Source organism: Liolophura sinensis, chromosome 6 (assembly GCF_032854445.1).
Source record: "Liolophura sinensis isolate JHLJ2023 chromosome 6, CUHK_Ljap_v2, whole genome shotgun sequence".
Classification (NCBI taxonomy): Eukaryota; Metazoa; Mollusca; class Polyplacophora; order Chitonida; family Chitonidae; genus Liolophura; species Liolophura sinensis.
In genome coordinates, this window is record NC_088300.1 from 3,992,963 (window position 1) to 4,016,960 (window position 23,998).

Genomic DNA, 23,998 nt, shown 5'->3' on the forward strand with positions numbered 1-23,998 from the left:
ATCGTACAATCGTTTCCATCGTCTGGCGATGGCACGAAACGATAGCACGATGATGTGATGCGATGACACAAAGCGATGGTACAATAGCGCGAAGCGATGACACGATGCTAAACGCTTCGCACCATCGCTTCGTGCCATCGCCGTGCCATCGACCTTATATAAGACCAATGACGTGGCGCATTACGCTACATACATTTTATGCCAGTCAATTTGCAAACTGTTGGACACGCATCAGTGCGGAAACAGAAAATAAAGTTCACGATCACGTGAGTATTCAAGTGATGACACGATGCCACGACGCGATGGCACGAAGCGGTGACACGATGGCACGTGCCATCACTTCGTGCCTTCATGCCATCACTTTGTGCCATCGCTTCGTGCATTCATGCCATCGCTTCGCACCTTCGTGTCATCGCTTCACATCATTGTGCCATCGCTTCGTGCAGTCGCCGGGCGATGGAACGATTGTACGATGATGGCCTTATCCGGCTTCCATAGCATTTAGTAAAAGTGAAACAGCGAATCTGAGGAATTACTTAATAAATCTGGAAAAAATGCGAGAACTTCTCTCAAGACGTTTGGTTTATTGAGCTAAATGTAAGCAGTTTGATACGATCGGCCTCACACTCAGGAGGTTCAAAATACAAATTCTCGATGAGAAATGCAAAATATTGAGAGTAAAAGTGACACTGTTAAACTAAGCACATCTTGAATAAAAAGGTAAACTTTTGATGTCTTCGATGTTTTAAAAGGACAAAATATCTGGAATATATATAAGTGTACAGACAGTATGCACGCTTGGTCCATATACAGTATTGAATGTATAAATACCTAAAGTTGATTTTTTCGACACAAATTTCAGTGAACTCCCATCTTTGCAGATTGTGATAAAATTGGATTCAGGAATAGTTTCACATTGGTACCTCCCATTTTAATATTCCAGCTAGTAATCCAAATGAAATGAAAGTGTTTGTTGTTACATATACAATTTACCTTGAATTCATAAGCTTTCCATGCAGTCAACACTTTCAACCCGGTCCATAGGGATAAGTCGTGGAGTTTGTAGGTAAAAGTATAAATATTTCATTTTCCTACTTTACAATGTTACACATAGAGAATGACGTGGCTAACTGTCAGGTGTCGCACTAACTCTACATGTACACTGAAAAAAACGTTGCGTAAAATGAATTTTAAATAATGCTTCATTATTTTTTCATTATGATGAATGAATGATTGTTACAACCTGGTGGCACCATTAGAACGTGAGGAAGAAAACCAGTGGCTCAAACGATGAGGCTATCTGCTGGTTAACATGCACATAGCCCTGGCTCTTGTGGAATCTTCGGTGTAAATTAATAGTTTAAGCATCGGCCTGGAAGACTAGTTAAAATTTCCCCGAGTGTCACAGAAGTGTGGCAAATCTGGCCCGAGGGTTATGGACAATCTACAGAAGTTCAGGCTGAGCAAACAAGCTGTGGGGTTATTGATTAAGGTTGAACACTTGTCAGTGTATCAATGGATCTGTCGGCAGATCGTACAAGCATTGGTCGGGGCAGCGAGAGGGGGACGGGAGGACGGGTGTTCAGATAACAAGTGGTAAAGCGAATAGCGCCAGACGTGTGGTGGAAAAGGGGCCAAACCTAGGCCAGGCCAGCTTACCCCTCTTATATTGTCGTGAGAAAGTGATAGTGAATTTGAAAGCTTTCATGTTCGTTTTTTGTTAGCCTTGGAGCGAATAATCAGAAAAGCAGCCAATTAGGGTGCAGAGTGGCCTGTGTGAAACCCTTTAAGAGACTCTCTTGGTCACAAGTGATGGAATTGTGGCTTCCCGAAATCCCCTGGGCACTGCGCCCCTTACAATCTCTGACCAATCCTTGATGGAGTTTTCATAAAGTACAATTTCTGTTTCAATCATATCTTGGCCAGATCTCTCCCAATTTATCACGGTGCTTGCTTGTCCCGGCTCAACCACCATTCCGCTAACGCAGGCGGTGGAATCTCCTCCTGAGGTCCGCTGTTAGTTTTATGCTGCCCTGGTTTCAGTACAGATCAATAAATTTCAACCATAACCAAGCGGCCGGAGGAGAAATTGAGATCATAAGATCTCTCGCTCAGCCACTTTTTAAGCCTGTGGATATTCCAGGTTTGATATTACGCAATCAAAACTCTGATATTAATCAGAAATTACTGCCACCCTCCTGAAATCGTAATTTGCTTCAGCCCAAAAAGTAGAAATTTATTTCGACGGCGGGAGATTATTAAACCTCAAAACGTTCCTGAGAGAATTTACATCTCACAACTGAATGTCAATTAAGATACCGGATACATTTATTACCTAAATAAGCGCAGCTGTTCTAAACCTTTCGCCGACAGGTTCATACAAGCAGGCTGGAAAATCAATTTTACTCCATACCTCTCAAATGAACAAGAACTTTCAAACTATGCCATGCACTTGATAAGTTGTTTGGTAAACGTTTCTTGCTGGGAAATTTCTATATAAGAAAAGCGTGTGTTAGCTTTATTTAGGTTAACTGTACCCAGTCTTTCTCATACATCTAACAATTGCTGAATTAACCCACGTATCAAATGGCTTTCTCCATGATTTGTTCCCCGCACTCAGTGTACAGAGGAATGTAAACGACTGTTAAATGTATCGGCTTAACACCCTGATACTAACTGGACAGACACGTGCTCGGAATTAATTACTCGGCCGCCGGTAAAGCGTTCGCCCAATGGAGGTTACATTTTCTCCCGCCAATGTCCAGAGAGAGGCAGACTGCTGTAAAGCTTGGCAAACTGAAGGCAATAGCTTTTCTTCCGGGAGCTGTGCGTTATTACAGTAAAACTTGTCTGGGTCACCGAATGTCCTGTGGGTGATGGTTTACTACCAGGTCACATTACTGTTTGCATAAAGCATTCGGACAGAACCCGGCTAGACAAATAACGCCCTATCAGTAGGTTCGATTCTAACATATTCCCGATGTAGGTCGTTTTTTAACGGTTTATGAAATAAACTAAATTTCACAGTGAAGTTTAATTAATAAAAACTATATACCGATATTTAACAAAATATTTCACTGTATTATTGACTACGGCATTCTCGATAACTTTCGGAAATAGAATTGCAGTAAGTTTTGAGTATAATGTTCAAATTGAAGTACTACAGCACTTAAAGTTATTATCATGGTTAGACTGGACAGGAATAAGCTGTTTACAATACGTTAACCTTTACACGTTGGTTCAGCATATAAACCGTTTGTTCTCACCATATGAGTGTAGAACGACCAGTGTCCATAGCGTTAAGTCCACATCACTCGTCCATTCATTTAGCACTTACAAAAATCATGTGCTAATTCCTTGTTCTTTATTCCATGATTTAGTCACTTATTATGGAGATCATTCCATACTTTGGCAATCACAGTAAAAAGGGTTTATTTAAATGACGATGATATCAGTAGAAAGTTTATGTCACACACACCCATAAGTATAGTTCAGCACGACGTTAAACCCCAAGCACTCACTCCATAGGATCATGTAAAGAGAAACTCTCAACTGTTTACTTTTGATGAGGGAAAGACGCAAGCAAGGAATGTTCCAGGCCAAGAAATTAAATCACATATCCAAATCGTGTCAACGGTTAAAATATGTGTCTCATTTGACCTTTGATTTCATATCTCCAACGAGGCGATCATACTCAACACGTTGAATATACGGGCACTATAGCCCCGGTTTAAGTGGAATTAGACACAATTATAAGTTCCAGAGTCGAAGATTCCTTCTCGTTTACATGTTCTCAGCTTTATCTACTACAGTTTATATATGTACATATAAGACTTATGACATATAAGAGTTATGAATTAACTTTCGGGTTTACAGTTCAGTTGTTAATTAGAGTAAAAATGAAGGACTACTTCGTGTAGGCTGTTGACGTGCACGGTGTGGGTATAGATAGTACCTTGACGCTGGTATGTCCGTCTGTTTGTACAGCTGAGTGCCGGTTGACGGGGCTTCACTCTGTTTATCCGCTCACTCAGCACACAAGTGGGGATCATTAGTACTGACTAGCATGGTCATCACCCCCTCTCCATACTATGTTTTTACAACTGCCACTACGATAAAAGAGCTGATCAAGCCCGTCTCGACCCCTCACACTACCTGACCCTGGGGCCAGTGTGCGCCAGAGGGTAGCACTGAGGGCAACCTGAAGAGCCCTTGGGATTCGACACCTTTGTGAGAGAAATCCATCCCTGCGCAAAGGACCAGTGTATCCGGGGACGAGGAAATAAGGGCACTGTTGATCAGGCTTATCATCGAAGGGTCCATATTTCTTAAATAGAAGCTATTTGGTAGTAGGCTTGGAGGAGTGGGAGTGCGCAAGTAGAAAGGTCACAGCTTCTCTGGGACTGAACAGCGATCCGGAAGATAGCGGAGTATACAAAATAGTGTTAATGGAATAAAGTCACACTTCACGGTCACATCGAGCACATTAAATCTATACCAGTTATCAGATTGTCATAGCTGCTTCATCGGTTCCGTCTCACGTCATTTAACACGTCATGGTTGTATCACCGGTTCTGTCTAACCAGACGACATTTATCACCTGTCGTGACAGATTCATCGGTTCTGTCTAACCAGACGACATTTATCCCCTGTCGTGTCTGATTCACTGATTGTGAAACCAGGTCGCAGCTTTTACACTGTTGTCGCTACTTAATCGATTAAATCTCAGAAGTCTGTTGTCTCCTTGTAGTCACTGCTTAATCGAATCCCTCTGACCAGACATCAGTTACCACGCTGCTTCAGTGGCTGTACAAGACGCCATCTATCACACTTGTCGTTCCTTCAACGATTGTGTTACGCAGATTCCAGCTCTTCCACCGAATCGATTTTGTCTGTTCCGATACCAATTAGCACAATGTCGTCGCTTCTTCACCAGTAATGTCCGAACAAGCACGAGTTATCATATTTTTTCGCTGCTTCACCAGTTCTGTCTGACCAGGCGCAAGTTATAACATTGCTGTCGTTGCTTCACCAGTTCTGTCTGTCCAGGCGCCAGTTATCACATTGCTGTCGCTTCTTCATCAGTTCTGTCTGACCAGGCGCAAGTTTTCACATTGTTGTCGCTGCTTCACCGGTTCTGTCTGATCAGGTGCAAGTTATCACATTGCTGTCACTGCTTCACCAGTTCTGTCTGACCAGGCACCTGTTATCACATTGACGTCGCTGCTTCATCAGCTCTGTCTGACCAGGCGCAAGTTGCCACACTATTATCGCTGCTTCATCAGTTCTGTCTGACCAGGCGCCAGTTATCACATTGTTGTCGCTGTTTCATCAGCTTTGTCTGACCAGGCGCCTGTTATCACATTGTTGTCGCTGCTTCGCCAGTTCTGTCTGACCATCACGCTGGACTTGAACTCATCGCTGATATATAGAAGACGATAGTTCAGTGGAACTATACTTTTTAATGATCAAGCACATAGATTTTCATATTCATACATATTTTCCCCACTAGGCATAACGAGGCAAAGCATAATAGAATCATCACTGAAATTGAAATGGATATACCTTGTAGCGTAGGCCTTCATCTGACAATGTCTTTCGGAGTTACACACGTAAAACCTCAATCAATAAATCTTTAGTAGCTGCTTTCTTTGTCCACATTTTTCCCTAACACATGTCACAGCGTGCTCGATAGGGTTGACTGTGGTCTTAAGAAAGGAATGTAGTACCAGACAGCAGTTCCTGTAAACGCTTGAGTCAGGTACTGACATGCCTTCCATGTCAGACATCAGTCCCTGTTCTAGTCAGGCACTTAGCCTTTCATGTCAGACATCAGTCCCTGTTCTAGTCAGGCACTTAGCCTTTCATGTCAGACATCAGTCCCTGTTCTAGTCAGGCACTTAACCTTTCATGTCAGACATCAGTCCCTGTTCTAGTCAGGCACTTAGCCTTTCATGTCAGACATCAGTCCCTGTTCTAGTCAGGCACTTAGCCTTTCATGTCAGACATCAGTCCCTGTTTTAGTCAGGCACTTAGCCTTCCATGTCAGACATCAATCCCTGTTCTAGTCAGGACCGGTCTTTCACGCCAGGCAGCAATCAATGTTCTAGTCAGGAACGGTTTTTCACGCCAGGAAGCAATCAATGTCCTAGTCAGGATCGGTTTTTCACGCCAGACATCAGTCCCTGTCCTAGTGAGGCACTCAGCTTTCCCTGTTCTTGTCAGGTAAATAGCCTTCCATGTCAGACACCCGTCCCTGTTCTTGTCAGGCACACAGTCTTCCATGTCAGACATCAGTCCCTGTTCTTGTCAGGCAAATAGCCTTCCATGTCAGATATCAGTCCCTGTTCTAATCAGGCACTTAGCCTTCCATGTCAGACATCAGTCCCTGTTCTTGTCAGATATATGTCCCTGTTCTTGTCAGGTAAACAGCCTTCCAAGTCAAATATCAGTCCCTGTTCTAGTCAGGCACTTGGCCTTCCATGTCAGACATCAGTCCCTGATTTAGTCAGGAACTTAGCCTTCCATGTCCCTGTTCTAGTCAGGCACTTGGCCTTCCATGTCAGACATCAGTCCCTCTTTTAGTCAGGCACTTGGCCTTCCATGTCAGACATAAGTCCCTGTACTAGTCAGGCACTTGGCCTTCCATGTCAGACATCAGTCCCTGATTTAGTCAGGAACTTAGCCTTCCATGTAGGACTCGAGTCGATGTTCTAGTCAGGCACTTAGCCTTCCATGTAGGACACCCGTCCCTGTTCTAGTCAGGAACTTGGCCTTCCATGTCAGACATCAGTCCCTCTTTTAGTCAGGCACTTAGCCTTCCATGTCAGACATAAGTCCCTGTTCTAGTCAGGCACTTAGCCCTCCATGCCAGACATCAGTCCCTGTTCTAGTCAGGAACAGTTCTTCACACCAGGCAGCAGACACTGAACAGCAACACTTAAGTTGACTTGACCAACATGGACTACAGTTGACTTGACCAGCATGGGCAACAGTTGACTTGACCAGCATGAGCTACAGCTGACTTGACCAGCATGGGCTACAGTTGACTTGACCAGCCTGGGCTACAATATGTTATCCAGATGGTTGAATTTAAGTCCACCTCCTATGTGTATGACCTTTCTCAGTCACTACATGAACCTTTGCCACTCTCTACAACTGAAGAAATTCACCTACCTGTCAGTAAGTCTACAACGTCGTTTAACATAGTGAGACCTGAAAATATGTAGTGAAAAAATTATTGATTTTTTTTATTTACACAATTTTACAAAATGGAAACATTCTGAAATAATGGTAGAGACTCAACCCAAAAAAATTCATACAAAAAATTCTGTTATGATGGAAAATATACTAAGAGTTTCATTATCAAGAACAAAAACAAGGAATGCCTTGTGCCTCAGGGCTCACAGAGACATATGTAGATACAGCCTGTGAATGAGATGGTGGATGTGGAGTAGGAGTTGACATGAAAATATTAATCTGTCTAATGCTCTTGTATGGATGATCTATTTTCACAATTTGTGGAAATGACTTAAATCTACTAAAGTTACCAAGTATGTTTGAAGTTTTGGAGCATCAAGCACTATCTTCACACATAGATAATACGGTGGTCATACTGATTGGAATGGCCAAGAGAAACTATATTTGTAACCTGAATAATTTGTCATTCTTGTACTGGGCTGTAAGTGTGATATTACACAGTGAATAATCGCAGCTGATGACAAGGTTGAATTCTGCTCTAGAACAGATCACATCTCACATTTATTTCAGCTGTCGTTCACTTCACAGGTGGTATAAATAAAGCTATACTGGAAAGATACTGGATGACTTTTTATGTTATATCAATATCATTTTGATCACACGGATGGACATCTCATCCGGAATCAGCTTTGAACTTTACACATGACTCATGCAATAGACATACATGTAAGTGTTGGACTCCACACTGATAGAAAAACCTCATACTGTACTGTGATAGATTTGACAGTCATACCCTAAACAGCATGAACAGGACTTAAGCTATGTGACTTGTGTTGATCAGTATTTGGTATGGACATGACGGGTAACATGATGTGAGAGTGGTAACATGATGTGAGAGTGGCAACATGATGTCAGAGTGGCAACGATTATGTACATGTATGTGTAACCCACAGGAGCTGATGCTATGAGCGTTCACGGTCACTGTCTTCACCTGAACTACTACTGCTACTACTACTGTCACTACTGCTCCCACTGCTACTGCTACTGCTACTACTGGACTTTCGTCTGCGCCGCTTTTGTCGCTTGCTATTTTCTTCTCGATGCCTGCTTTCCCCTGACCTTCTGTCTCTGGTATCCTGCTCTCCTCTCTTGCCCCTTCTCCTTCTATCCTCGTCATCCTCCTTCTCAGAATCTTCATCCTCACTGTCAGTTGTCTGCTTTGGATATTTTCTTGAATCTCTTCTTGATCCCACCTCGATCTCCTTTACTTTCTCTTGGTCAACTTTTGTAACACCGCTTCCATCCTTTCCCCTGTCCTGAGTGTCTTTTCCCTCAGGATCCCCTGTTTTGCTTACTATTGAAACATCTACTCTTTCATCTTCTTCCTTAAAAGCAGAAACCCTGTTACTGGTGTCTTCACTTGTCGATTCAGCCTCCTGACTGTCATCGCTCTCACTGCTGCCTTTACTGCTTCCTCCTGTAGCATCCTCCGTTGTCTTCGCTTGCAGAGCATCCTGTGAAGAGCTTGGCTGCTCCTGAGAACTCTGCCCTGCCTTGTCATCCTCGTCATCATCTTCCTCATCCTCCTCCTCATCACTGCTCTGCTCCTGCTTCTCCTTCCACTTCTTGGCCATGGCCAGCAGTTTAAGGTTGGGCTGAGCGGCCTCCTCATCAGGGAAGATGTAGTCGTAGTACTCCTCCCAGCCAGCGTCAGTCTGAAACAACATCCCCATCAGAATGGCCTTATTTCTGTCTTACCATATGTAAATACAGGTCTAAAGTTACTTTTACAATGGACATAATCAAACAGATCGATCTGGGTGACATTTTTAATCAGTATCAACAAGACAATAGTATGTTTTCCACTTATTCTAAAACCTTCAGTTCTGCTTACTTCCTATCAGAAAAGTATTATTATTAGCAATTATCTAACTACAGGATTGCTGGTTTCATCAGATAAATTTGTGGCAACATCTTACTAAAACAATGGTTTCTAGGGTGGCCCACTTGTCTCAAAGACAATTTTCTTCCTTCAGTCTACTCTTCAGCATGCTGGAAAAAACACAAACAAGGGGAGAAAACTGTGACCTACCCCATCCTCAGTCTGGATCTTCCTTCTCTTCTTCACTTTTTGTGGCATGAGTTTCTGTACTGTCTGAATACACTTCAAATCCCCAACCTCTTGCTGTTAGAATAGATAAAATAGAGAAACATTAAAAACAGAGAAAATTCATATCCACAGAGCTTTACATACCTCCCCAGTACCTGACAATCCTAATCCAAGGCTCCTGCCCATACAACAAGGGCTTGATTTGAATTTATTTAATTATTTGTCTGGTGTTTTACAACGTACTCAAAAATATTTCACTTATACGACGGTGACCAGCAGGCTTGAATTGAATATTCCGCCAGATACTAAAGAGGTTAAAAAAAACTTCTTCAAGGGAGTTATAAGTACTAGTTTGGTACACCTTCCAGCGTTAAATGAGCAAAAAACATTCTGAAATTATTTGTGTAACTTTAAAATTCTTATTGTGTTTTACTGCATGTACTTGAAAATAGTTTGAACAAGACAGATATTATGGTCAAAAGTAAAAAAAGGAACATCAGATAAACTCCTATAACAAAGAGGATCTACAGGTGTTAAATGAACAAAATAGCTGTGACGTTTTTATCAGAAAGCATGCCCACTGGCTACTGACCTCAAACTCTACCCAGGCCTCCAGTAACATTAGTCTCTCCTCTTTGTCTTCTAGAGATCTCAGTGACCTATGACCTTCACGGTAAACCTGCCGGGCATTGGCAATAGCATTGTCTTCCTCAGTGGAACGCTCAAACTGGGCAAAGCTGACCCAAACCTGACCAATGGGAATGAACAATGGAAATTTGCTTCAAAAGAGCACCCATGAATCTTTGATGAATCCATATTACTGAATGTGGAAAGATAAATGTATACTCAGTATTTCAGTCAATATTTCTACAGCTACAGAACCTTTTAAATTTATTTTCACATTCTGGTTATTATGGTAAAGATTAGGGTTGTTTTAAACAGAGGTACACAAAGCTACACAATGTCCCCAAGAACATTATTGCTAAAGGGCTGCTCTATATACCTTGACATGTTGTGTCCTCTCAAGCAGGCGCCTGTACAAGGCACGAGTGTTCTCATACTCTTCCAAACCAATTTCAAAATCAATGAAGGCTTTCCACAGAACCTCAGGCATGTCCAGCTTAGGTTGGTTTATGGCCAGGTTATATATAGCACGGGCACGGTCAATGTCTCCCAGGATGGTCTCTAGCTCTGTATACTGTCACAAAAACAGCCCGTATTAAAGGTGTGTGTTTGGCAGAAGTTACCACATGAACCATGAACTGTATGGTAAATGTAAAATCTGAAAACCAGCTGTACAAATCTGTCAGTGACAATCATTTCAACAAACAGATAACCATTTCATTTTTGTGAATAACACAAGATTCAATTGAAGTTTTAAATTCATGGCTAGGTTTGAATTAACCTGGCTGGTAATACACAGCTCACTTTAGCAAAACTCATGAATACATTAAAATTGATACTATTTTTTTTCTTAATTCACTAGGTCTTTCAGCACTAAAACCCAGACAATGCCATTTGAGAAAAAAAAGTTACAGGAAAGATATGTACATTTGAGGGAAAGAACACATAGCCTACTTTCATCCATGTTGTACAATTCTCTGGGTTGAACTCCAGAAATTTCTCATACAGAATCCTACACCTCTCAAACTCTCGGAGCTGGATTTCTAGGTCAATGTAACCTCTGAACAGCTTGTTTTTGGGACATTTCCCAATGGCTGTGCCCTAGACAAAACAATCATCAAAAATTTCTACTGAAGAAATTCAAAAGTCAGATAAATATTTCACTTTGTACATGTACACAATGGTGTTTCATAGGTTATTGGGGGGATTATAGAGTACATGTACACAATGGTGTTTCATAGGTTAGTGGGGGGATTATAGAGTACATGTACACAATAGTGTTTCATAGGTTAGTGGGGGGGGGGATTATAGAGTACATGTACACAATGGTGTTTCATAGGTTATTGGGGGAATAATAGAGTACATTTACACAATGGTGTTTCATAGGTTAGTGGGGGGGATTATAGAGTACATTTACACAATGGTGTTTCATAGGTTAGTGGGGGGGGGGATTATAGAGTACATGTACACAATGGTGTTTCATAGGTTAGTGGGGGGATTATAGAGTACATGTACACAATGGTGATTCATAGGTTAGTGGGGGGGGGGAATATAGAGTACATGTACACAATGGTGATTCATAGGTTAGTGGGGGGGGATATAGAGTACATGTACACAATGGTGTTTCATAGGTTAGTGGGGGGAATATAGAGTACATGTACACAATGGTGATTCATAGGTTAGTGGGGGGGGGGGAATATAGAGTACATGTACACAATGGTGATTCATAGGTTAGTGGGGGGGAGGGAATATAGAGTACATGTACACAATGGTGTTTCATAGGTTAGTGGGGGGAATATAGAGTACATGTACACAATGGTGATTCATAGGTTAGTGGGGGGGGAATATAGAGTACATGTACACAATGGTGATTCATAGGTTAGTGGGGGGGGGGGGAGGGAATATAGAGTACATGTACACAATGGTGTTTCATAGGTTAGTGGGGGGAATATAGAGTACATGTACACAATGGTGATTCATAGGTTAGTGGGGGGAATATAGAGTACATGTACACAATGGTGTTTCATAGGTTATTGGGGGGGAGGGGAATATAGAGTACATGTACACAATGGTGATTCATAGGTTAGTGGGGGGGGGATTATAGAGTACATGTACACAATGGTGTTTCATAGGTTAGTGGGGGGATTATAGAGTACATGTACACAATGGTGTTTCATAGGTTAGTGGGGGGATTATAGAGTACATGTACACAATGGTGATTCATAGGTTAGTGGGGGGGAGGGAATATAGAGTACAAATATTCAACCTTCCATTTGTGCACAACTGACATGAAATATGTTCACAGTTCAGCCAGAATCTACATGAATGAAAACTGGAACAAATTTAAATCCTGTATGATTAAATAAAAGCTCCCTCTTTTATCTTCATCGTCAGGCAGTTGAAAAGAACTATATGAGCAGAATTGGGTAAAAATATGCAACCCTGATCACTTATACCATCATTTTTATTTCAGCTGCAGATGTTCATAAGTGAAAATTTAGACACTTTTTAGACTTTTTGGGTCACATACTACAAAACAACCACAAAAATCATAATCAGAAGCTTACCAAAATTTTTCTGGCCTGTTGCAAATTTTTCTGCCGAATTTCAAACTGAGCGAAGGAGAGCCAGATCTTGGCGAATGTAAACTTCTTGTGAGGTATAATATCGAGGCAAGCTTTATACACCTGGCGGGTTCTCTCCATATCTTCTGCCTCTAACTCCTCAAAGAGAGCATAGTTAATCCACAAGTAGATGTAACGACGCCAATGACGCTTCTCCTGGATGACAACATACACAAGGCTGCTTTAGGACAGATGTTAGCGATAAAAACAGGTACTCATTCCATGACAGAAGAGTCCTTAATAAGCAAATCCTGAAGTCAGCTATCACATTAATGAATTTCACAAAAAATATATCATTAACTTAATGGTTGGGTGTTTGGTATAGACTTGGATGTTTATTCACATTTTGAATATAAAATAAATCATTTTAAACTATAAAATTTGAAAGTTTAAAATGTTGTTTCATAAATATTCTTAAAAATGTAAAGGCTGTATGTTTTTCACCTCCATACTATAGTCTGAGGTTTGCCATTGTTTATATAGACCTTCAGAAATTAAAGGCACTTACCTGTGTTGGAGGTAGATTTGCTATGGCTCTCTCGTAGGTGTCCCGAATCTGTTCTATGTCCTGTTCCGCCTCTAACAGTCGCAGAAAGTCAAACCAGGCATCATAGTTCATTGGGTTAGATTTCACCTCCTAGAGAGTAGAATACTTGAAAATGTACACAACTAATCAAGTTTCAAGGTGGTCTCTTGTAGACTTAATTAGCTTGCTCAGTTTGACACATAATCAAATATGAATGTAACAGTGTTTCATATCCCAATATTATTTGGCACATGTGAACTTGAACATAAAATTTTGGAATTGTATTCCACCAGTGAATAAATGAATAAGAGGACAGTTGATTGAATTTGTTGAAACTTGTGACTGGTCATGAATGTATTAATAGTTAAGGCCTAAAGCTTTGAGAATATTTTCTTGGGCTAACATGCTGGTTTTTCATCCTTTCAGAAATTTCTAGCCAATTGTAAGGGTATGAATGTCATTTAACAGCAACTGTTAGTGTATACAGACCTCCTCATATTGGAAACGTCTTTTGTTGACAATGACATCCTCAATGGCTGCCCGGCTCCCAAATTTCTTCTCGTGGACAGTGTAAAACCTGTAAATTTCCTGGCACAGTTCCTTGGGAAGGTGGTCTAATGCATACTTATAGATGACCCGCGCTCGATCATGCTACAACAAAACAATCCATGATTTCTCTCAACCTCTATCAAAATAAGTTTTGTTTGGGTGTAAAAATACATTTTCTGGGATGCTCAACACATTTATTTATTTGACAGCTTTATTTACACCAAAATAAAAATACTTGACAAATATCACAGAGGTAAGCCAGCTGGATGATTTGATTTATTTATTTATTTATTTGATTGGTGTTTTACACCATACTCAAAAATATTTCACTTATATGACTGCGGCCAGCATTATGGTGGGAGGAAACCGAGCAGAGCCCTGAGAGAAATCCACAACCATCAGCAGGGTGTCACAAGACCTTCCCACCTACTAATCACAGTAAAGGCAAGACTAGGAAAAATATTACTTTTGTGCAAATAAACACTTCCATTTACACGTTTCACACTCTACATAAAACTGTATATTGTGATATGTAACTGAACTGTTTTGGAACCCCCTGTGTGTTTGTGTACAAACCTCTCTTTGGGTTTCCTCAAACTTCGCAAACGCAATCAGCAGTTTCTCATCCATATTTTCCTCCCCAAAGAACTCCACAGCTCGTTCGTAGATCTTCCTGCTGCTGTTGATGTAGCCATTCTTCTCCTCAAACTTGGCATATTTTATCCAGTTTTTAATTTCAGGATGAGTTATAACAAGTCAGAAAAGTTAAGGACAAAGAGGAGAATTGTCACAATCATACACAAGGCAAATTAAGACTTTTTTTTACACATACATGTACATTTTTTATTCTCGGAACCACCTTTATTCCAAAGCAGTGTGTAAAGGATATATCGTTCATAGATTGATCTGGCCCTGTCCAGTTCTTTGCAACGCAGTTCAAAGTTGATGTAAGAATGCCAGGCCTGTTCATGAGGTTCCCATTCCATCCAGCGCTCAAACACCTGCCGTGTACCTGAAGTAAACAAAAGTAATCTGTTTATACAATGAGTAAATGGTATGCCTAAGTACTTATATGGTTGACATATTTCAAGAAGCAATGATAATATTAAACTGATTTCTCTGTTTGTTTAATTGGTTGATGTTTAAAGCAGAACTTACAAATCACAAAAACTTCCCCTTTAAGACCCTTGTCAGGTTTTTGGGTACTCTCTAAACATACAGCTGAAGCAGCAGGCACTCAATTCAAAGATGCAGTCTCAAGGGTAAAGGGCTCGGTAGTTGCAGCGAGATAGTGCTTTACCCGTCTGAGCTTTCAGAAACTACAAAACTGATCAGTAATGTCTTTACCCATGGAGACCACAAGCAACCAGAGAGAGCTTGCTGGGGTGTAGGAACCACCTCCTCCCTAAGTTTCTTCCAGCTCACATGTCATGTAAGCTTCAGGGTGCAACAAGCCACCACTGCCGAGAGATAACAGAGGCAAGATTTTCTCCCGTACAATATACGTGTACATACTAATTATTACAGAAAAATATCCCAGGCAATACTGCTGAAATCCTCTGCCACTGTTCTACCTGAAGAGGATGTCACCTTACCAACCTGTCTATTATCAGATTATGTCCTAAAGCTTCAAAGAGATGAATGCATCTTGTCAGTCTCTGATCTCATTTTGGAGATATTCCTTGACAACACCACCTCCTGGTCTGTACAGAAGAAACCATGAACTGACCTGCGATGTTGCCCAACATCTCCTCCATGTAGGTGTACTTGTACCATAGCTGATTGGCTCGGGGTAAGATCGTCACTGCTCTATCCCACAGGTTACGTGCGTGGTTGATCTGACGGTTCCTGCAAATTCACAAATTATTCAAACCACCACAATTGCAGTATCATTAGTTCTTTGCAAGGACTTTGGGAATAGAAGGCCACATGAACTAAAAATCTGCTCAATGCTGTCCTTCAACATTACAAATACAATTTTATCAACATTTTAATACAAATATATGCTCATTATTTACAATGCATTATAGTTTAACCAGAATTTGCTGCAACCTTTAATATTTAATTATAATGAGACGTGATATCTCACTTCATCTCCATTTCAGCGTATTTGAGCCAGACAGTGATGTTTCTGTGGTCTACATCCAACGATCTCTCCCACACCGACCGAGCTCTGAAAAACAAAACAACACTTTACACTGCACAGTCACTTAACCCACTGATTGAATTATATTTTTATTGCAACCACTGGTCTTTGTTGCATCATTTGGCCACAGCTGAGATCAGGTGCTCAGGTCCAGCTTAGCTGGTATGGTGGTGGCTGTAAGGCAGGCCGTCAATCAGATACATGGCAAAGATCTTTGGGACTAGTGTCCCTTCAGTCATCCACTCATTGGCCTTACCATTGCCATATAAGTGACATATAATATCCAATATTAAACATTAAAACCCAATCAAATAAATCATAGTGATTTACAGTTAATATGGTGATTTTCATAAATTATGGGAACTGCAAAATTCAAAGCATGTTAATGGTTATATCAATACAAAGTTACTAGACATAGTCAATGATGTGCACTTAATTAATAATTAATCTTGTCTGGCACCAAAAATAGATTCTATTAATAGAAACCTTAAGTATAGATGTAATAAAATTGATACCTAGTAAGTAAAACTCGAAGTCTGTACACCGACTTTTCAACTGTTCAAATAAAAAACTGCCCTGTAAACCCAGACTAAACACGTAAGGGTGAGTGAGTGAGTGCTTGGGGTTTAATGTCGTACTCAACAATTTTTCAGTCATATGACAACGAAGGAATCCTTAGGGTGCATGTACGTGTAATATGCCTCCTTGTTGCAGGACGGATTTCCACCGCTCTTTTATTTAGTGCTGCTTCACTGAGACGACATACCGAAGGCAAGTAAGCCACCCCGCAAAACACATAAGGAGACAAGACTTTAAACAACTAGATAAAGGAACCATGCGATTGTCATGTTTAAGTACCTTTGGATCTCTTTCTGGCTCTCTTCCCATTGTGCATATTTAATCCAGTTTGTCATCAGACCACGATTTTTTCTGATGTTGTCTTCAAATGCCTTAAAAAATCAACAGGATACATTAAATCCACTCATTCTTTACCAATGGTAAAGAGATTAAAAACTAACGATAAACAATCATTAAGACAGACCATAGAAATATCTTAATTTTTTGACTGTATCCATAAGAAAAACACTTTTGTGTTGTTGGTTTTTTGAAACTTGAACTTTATGTTAGGACCTTTCAAAATTCATGTAATAATTTGTATGCATGTATAAAGAAAGTAGTTTCCGCTTCTTGAAGTCCATTGTCTAAAGCAAACATCAGAAGGCTGTGACACCTGAATATTAACAGCTGTGATACAAGTATCTGAACAAAAATGCTATACCTTTCTTTTTTTAAGACGGTAGTTTGCCAGCTCATCTGGATCAGAGATCTTCTGCTTTGGAGGCTGTGAAGAGAAATCAATATTATGCATGTATATTCTTACTATCATCATACGTTACAATGGTAAATTTCATGTATTTCACTGAAAATGTCATTCTCAAGAATGCTTCACATATAACCTGGCTGTCAAGTTTATAGAAAGTAAAGCTGGCAGAGTGGAAAAAAAAAATTGAATCGCACTTAGTATCTCAGAAAACTTCCCAGCGTTTTAATGAAAAAACTAAATTAATGAATTAATTATATCAATACATTGTTAAATTAATACTAAGCGTGAGATCCAGTAAATATTAGCACATTAGATACTGTAACCAAAATGCGGTTCTCTAACAACCTACCGGAGCTGCAAGTTCCAACTCTCTTTCTTTGGCTTCACGCAGTAATTGTTCTGCTGTAATCTGGACTGGAGCTGGCATTTTATTCTTCACCTGGTTTAGTGGTGTAAAAAAAATGGGTAAATACAGCAGCAATATACATATAGCGAATAAAATTGGTTTGATTTATTGGTCGCCTGTGCTGTACTCAAGGCCACTCACTATTTTTATGGGTGGAGGAAATTAGTATGCCTGGAATGTATCAATGGTCAAAGACAACTTATCCATGTCAAATTGCCAAAGCCCCCGTAAACCTACCTCACCCCACAAAAATAGGACAAGTATCTGTCCTTCAACAAAAGGAACCAATGCTAGCAGGTCTCTAAATAAGACTTGTAACTTTCAGTAAGTCTCTCTCAGTGATCATATGTAACATTCATTTTAGAATTGACTGGGAAGGCACTGTGTGATTTCACAGCTGACAAGAGAAAAACTTTTTAATCTGCATAATGGAGCTTAAATCTCATCCACTGTCCTGGCAAGCAATAAGTGTAACTTAGCCTTGAGCTGTCCTAGATACAACTGAAATAACATGCATTTATTTGACTGGTATTTAATGCTGTACTCAAGAATATTTCACACACAACGGCGGCCAGCATTAGGTGATGAGGAAACTGAGCTGAGTGCAAGGGAAACCCATGACCATCCAGAAGATGCTGGCAGACCTTTCCACATACAACCCGAGAGGAAGCCAGCATGAGCTTGTCTCACAGCGACCGCATGGGTGAGAGGCTCCTGGGTCACGGTCCTATGCTAGCACACACAGAGGGCCCTAGTTGCAATAACAGTCATACCTGACTGTGTTCCTACCATTTTACTATACTGATAGCTGTGGTATACTGACCACTGGAGAATTTACTCCACATTTCTTACTCCATTCATGCTCCAAGCAGAGCATCAATAAGTTGCGTTTTGTTGATACATGTAACTCAACACAGCCATAAAATTAATTTTTACTTCGCTCACTCCTCACACCACTCAATAGCATGTAGGCTGTGGTTGTCTTTGCACATCAAATGGGGTTAAACATGGTGAAATGTGATGATTCGGGTCAAAGGCCACTTGGAGCACTGCCTTGGCTGTGTTTTACTCTAGACTTAAGCGTACCCACTATGAAGATTGCAGCCAAGACAAAAGGGACACTCATCCAGAATTTCAATATTGTGTTAATTACCTAGTTCCACTAAGTACCTTGTGGAATAGACCAATGGGATTTTTCAGTTCAGTAATTAAATGTTGAGGCAGGTAAGTATCAGAATTTGTTGAAAAATAGACCTCAAAACTTAATTAAATTGAAGTATCAATTACCCAGGCATTTGCTGGCGAACTTTGTGTAATCATGAATGTCAGGATTTTAAACAGCAAAATAAATAGCAGTAGACCTTAAATGTCTAATCAAACTTTGATCTGGTAAGTGGTGTAGGCCTTGGTCCTGTTCCAAAACCACCTACCTCTTAACGACAGCAGTATGTGCCCAGGGTATCACCCAAAACACTGGTACTAGAGTAAAGCTGTAGTGGTACTGCTAATTTGAAATTCCCTGCCATATTGTTGTAGTTCGAGTACACTGAGTGTTGGTTGAGAAATATTCGGATACCCCATATCCATGGCTGCTCGAGAAAGTCGAGCAAGTTTGTCTCAATGGTGTGGCGTGGGTAGCGGCCCCAATAACCACTCCACCTTCCTCTAACAGCTTAAATTCATGTGTAACAAGTCCTCTTCCATTTGCCACACAAATTTTTTAAATGATAATTCAATAAAGTATTATTTCAGGCATAAAACGCATCCAGGCCATGACTTACCATTGTGTTTTCAAGTTGGCGGCCAGGTATTTGAAATGGGTGAATACAATTTTGGGAATGTATCCAAAACTATCTTAGTAATTTTTGCAGTGCAAGTTTTAATTTTGTGGAATTGGGTTATTTATAGTATAATAATTTGGCAATATCTTAAATGAAGTGAACTATGAATTATACAGTCCAGGAGTTACACTGATGTTGACCATTCAAGTGGTCACATGGCCCTGCCAAACTACGGGGGCAAAAGGCGGCCATATTGAAAACATGACGGTAGGTCATGGCCTGGAGGCATTTTACGCATGAAACAATACTTTACTGAAATGGAAGAGGACTTCTTGGATTTAAGCAGCCAGAGGTAGATGGAGTGGTTATTGGGGCTGCTACCAGTGCCACACCATTGAGACAAACTTGCTTCATTCTGACTGTGGTTGAGCAGCCATGAATATGTCGTATCCGAATATTTCTCAACCAACAGTCAGTGTACTCTGACTAATATTGTGGGTGATAGAAGCATGATGTGTTCGGGTAAAAATTGCACTTTTAACTGTTTCAAAACATCAGCGTGAAATAGCGGTGGATTGTCATAACAGAAGAAAATGCCCCGCTTATCTGGCGTTATGGGCGATATATGGGCGCATGGTGCTGTTGTTGTTGAGAGGTAGGTGTTTTTGAAAAGGAAAAATATAACACGGCGACATGACTCTGTGTCAAGTCAGAACTATAAACCACAGAATCATATTATATAGGGCTAGTGTATGATAGGCTTTCCGTTGACTATGGTCCAGTTTTCGTAACATAACAAAACCATTATATAACTCGAACACAAGCTAATAAAGCAGAAAGGTTCACATACCTTAGCGACTTTAGGCATTTTTGCCTTTCCTTCGCTGTTAACCTCCATTTTGATGTAACAGGTGCCCAATTTTACATCAAAATGTGTCAGTTTACGCAAATAATTTCGTCTGCACGTCGTTTTCCAAACCGGAAGCAGTCATGAACCCACCTGCACTGTCGACATATATAGCAGTTTTAAATTTCTAGTATTTTTATTAGGGAAAAGCACTAAATTTACACCACCGTTTTAATTTAAAGCACTTTTGCTGTACATAATTTTTACCAATCATTTAAGTAAAAAAAAATCACCTTGTTGCTAAGATACGTATTTCAAAATGGAGGAACAGGCGGGTAGTTGATTTTCACGAAGCTCCGGCCTATTTATCTATAGCGTTTCAAGGAATTAAGTGTTCAACTTCACCGTTAACATTGTTGTTGTCTATCTTTATATTTTATCGAATAACAGACCTGGTAAGTTTACCATATATTTTGGGAACACTGTAAAGGTTCCTTGTCCCATAGGCAACTGGTTAAACACTTGGTTAAGCCTGTGACTTAGTCAGGATTGTTTAGAAGTTTCGTGAACTCAGGCTTTGACTTTTGCTTGCAAAAATGCACCCTTATTGGAAGATCTGAATCATTTTGTTAAGAAACGTAATTGTAACGTTTTTAGCTGTTATGGTTTGCTATGGTCAAACCTTCATTTAATTTCAGAGTGCTAGTATGCTACTTTGGTACAAGGATTATGTTTAACATTAGTCTATAGGGGCCTATGAGAGATACGAGTTCTTGGGAGTTCTGCGTGAGGGTATACAGGAAGTTGGAGTTGGAATCCTGATGGTACATGGCCTTTTCTCATGAGCGTTAGGCGAATGGAACATTTTCTAACCCCAACTTCCGCCCCCCCGCGCAGAACTCCCGAGAGCTCGTATCTCTCACAGGCCATATATAACTTATTGGTTATTATCAGTGATTATTAGGATGTACAAGAAACTGAATAAGAGACCAAATTCGTAAATAGGGCAAGTTTGTCTATTTTAGTCCAAGCATTGTGGCTATAGAAGGTTGAGAAACATTTGGATGTGCCATAATCATGACAGCCCAATCTCTATTCAGAGTTTTCAAGACAGCTGCCATACCATTATGTGGATGAAATAAATATTGGGAACGTGCCCATAAGCAGAGTTTTGTAGGTTTTCTTTATTAACAGTGATTTTTTTAGTCTCTTGGATTATATTTCCTACACATTTCTGAATTTTTTTAAAATTTAACTATTTACACATTCATACTTTCTCACTATCTAAGTCATCTACAAATTATGGTGCCCAGGAGTTTTACTGCGGTTGACAGTTCAACTGCTCACGTGACCTGGTTTAGATAAGAAGGCAAATCTCTGTCGACAGTATATCGTGCAGGCTGAGAGAACCGCATACTTTAGTGGATTACCATTACAATAATGCATGTGGTGATTGAAAGGGAGATATTAAGATGTGGATTTGACTAACTAAAAACATAACCTGAATTGTTTGTGTTGATTTACTGATATAAATTTTGATGAACAGCACTCAAAAAGTGGTGTCTGTTGGGTTTAACGGTTTTTCCCCCTTTTTCCTAACCATAAATCAATAGATATCACCTGTAATGCTGAACAAGAACTCATCCAGCATCATGTTTGTTGTATCAGCAAGCTATGAGAGTATGTCTGCAGTATCTTTTTTTGTTTTGTTTTTTTGTTCCCCAGATTAAATGCTTCTATGGTACATTAGGAGGACATATTGATTTACCCATTCAGCCTCTTGCTCTTATTGTGGAAGCAAAATGACGACAGTTGTGTCACCTGAGGGTGCATCGGATGTGATTAATGCACGACGCACCGAGTCACTGGATGCTCCAAGTATTCTTAGTCTGGTAACACCAGCCACAGAGTCTCTGTTTGGAAGAGTCAACGTTGTCAATTTAATGTAAGTTTATTTCGTAATACTTTCAGTTTTCTCTTTTTACAGCTTTCTGTAAAAACAAGAAGTGTGGGCATGAAGTTTCATCAATAGCTGCTGCGAAGTGTTCTGTACAGAATTTAGGACAATTAATTTCCAAATTTTTTTCCATGTACAGCTAAATGAAAGCAAAGATTAAGCCCAAGTATATGGGAAAGAGTGCCATTATCATAGTATGGCTGTTAAAAACGAGAAAAATACTAGAAAACAAATTTCATTTTTCTTATCTATTTTTTGTTTGCATGGCAGTGAGAAGGCAGTACTTGCTGTCACCCTAAGTAATGATAAAGAAGAAATCCTGGGACATGCCGCTTTCTTTGACTACCCAAGTTCTCCAGAGGTAGACCCAGCTGAGTGGGAGAGCTGGATGGTCCAAAACTACAACACAGAGGACTCTACTGCTTTAAACACTCTCTTTATGCACTATTTTGTGGCAAAGAAGGAGTATGCCCATGGCTGTGCCAAAGAAATCATTCGCACAGTATTTAATGCTGTTCCTGATCTTCATTTCTGTTTCTTTATGGCACCTGCTGGAGTCTACCCAGGTAACATATGACTATATCTGTCAGTAGATGCAAAGGCTTTGAAATAAATAAGGTCAAATTGTAAACAATTTATAACTTTTGAAGAGTAATACGTGGTCAAAAAGGCTTGTATCAGAAACATCCTGTTCAGATAAATGTTTGAGAGGTATTTGACCAGTGAATAATGGTTTGTTTTTTATTTACAGATCCATGCTTATCAGATATCTTTAAGATAGTCAACAAGGTGGTAGGAACCAAAGGAGCTGTAAACAGCAATGTGTTTGGCTGTTTTAGACATGATCACGTCCCTGTTTTACACGTGAGACGAGCTAGGTAAGGGAATTTTACAGATATGTATGACTGCATCCTGTCAAGAAGTGTTTGGATGGACCATATTGTGATGTAGCGCCACACTAAAATTTTGTCCCTTAACTACATCTGGCCTAATAATGTGTGAGACAGGTTGCTGTATGTTGTTCATGTCTTGCCAGTCATGTTGCAGAGTGAACTGAAGCGCTGAATAAATTACTAGGCTGTGCTAGTCGAGAAACCTTTTTGCCCAGACAGCGTATACATAATAGTTGCCTGATAGTATCCCGAAACCTCAAACACCAATTCACCTACAGTAGAGAAGGAAAATACCTAAAAAAATCAAAGTAGTTATCACTAAATAGACCACTTAAAACTATGCTTAAATATACTTTCATTTAGTTTTTTAGATTTTCTGAAGAGGGTTAAAGGCGTTTGAATTGCAAGGATGGCTTTATGAACCATACTATCACAGTTTATTAACTCTGACGTCACAGGAAGTTTTTTCAACTCTAATCACAACACTGGATGTTGGAATAGCTCTTTTTTAATCATGAGTAAAGATTACTGATAAAAGATTCCCCAAAATTCCTTCCTTCTGGTAAACATCAGGAAAAATGGTGATGTGACGTCAGAGTTCCAAGATATTGTCATTGTGGCTCATAAAGCCCACCATAGTATTGAAATATTTGAATGACTTTCTATAAAAAAAAACCTGCAAAAATAAATGAAAGTATTTTTACACAGTTTTCAGTTGTCTGTATGATGAACCTTATTTCACATTTTAGCTTTCTTTTACTTTAAAATCTTGTTTGGGGGTACTATAACAAACATGAATAATGTGTGGAGCATTGGCATATGAAACTGTCAACATTTAACTTTAGAGTTTAACCCTGCATAGTGGTGTTTGTTGTGTAACCCGATATTGCTGAACCTTGTTTTGTACTGAATCAAAGCCCATTGTTGGATATTTAAGTCTATTCTACTCAAAAAAAATGAAGGAGATGTGAAAAAAAACTGCATATTTAATGCTGCCTTTCTGTTTTACTC

General features: G+C 40.0%; 2 protein-coding genes across 2 annotated transcripts in view; one reads left to right on the top strand and one right to left on the bottom strand.

Annotated features, from left to right (window-relative positions):
- Positions 1-7,044: 7,044 nt before the first annotated feature.
- LOC135467722 (crooked neck-like protein 1) lies at positions 7,045-20,258 on the bottom strand. Its single transcript, XM_064745543.1, has 16 exons — positions 20,141-20,258; positions 17,453-17,542; positions 17,059-17,121; positions 16,638-16,729; positions 15,723-15,806; positions 15,363-15,481; positions 14,523-14,645; positions 14,210-14,388; positions 13,574-13,735; positions 13,067-13,195; positions 12,502-12,714; positions 10,889-11,035; positions 10,314-10,508; positions 9,903-10,058; positions 9,293-9,385; positions 7,045-8,915 (listed from the first exon to the last, which is right to left on the bottom strand). The coding sequence occupies exons 1-16, from the start codon at positions 20,186-20,188 to the stop codon at positions 8,163-8,165; spliced, it is 2,646 nt and encodes an 881-aa protein (XP_064601613.1). The 5' UTR covers positions 20,189-20,258; the 3' UTR covers positions 7,045-8,162.
- A 199-nt stretch (positions 20,259-20,457) lies between these two features.
- Positions 20,458-23,998, top strand: part of LOC135466253 (cilia- and flagella-associated protein 61-like) — a 60,616-nt gene continuing 57,075 nt past the window's right edge. Inside the window, exons 1-4 of the mRNA XM_064743663.1 lie at positions 20,458-20,592; positions 21,863-22,082; positions 22,365-22,660; positions 22,846-22,972. Coding sequence (XP_064599733.1) covers positions 21,940-22,082; positions 22,365-22,660; positions 22,846-22,972 — 566 coding nt within the window. The 5' untranslated portion in view covers positions 20,458-20,592; positions 21,863-21,939. The remainder of the gene's footprint in view (positions 20,593-21,862; positions 22,083-22,364; positions 22,661-22,845; positions 22,973-23,998) is intronic.

Coding starts and splice junctions, on each gene's coding strand:
- LOC135467722 (XM_064745543.1), bottom strand. CDS start 20,188: ATGGAGGTTAACAGCGAAGGAAAGGCAAAAATGCCTAAAGTCGCTAAG. Junction 11,036..12,501: donor AACAGGCCAGAAAAATTTTG/GTAAGCTTCTGA, acceptor TGTTTTGTCTAG/GGCACAGCCATTGGGAAATG. Junction 8,916..9,292: donor AGATCCAGACTGAGGATGGG/GTAGGTCACAGT, acceptor ATGTTGTTTCAG/ACTGACGCTGGCTGGGAGGA.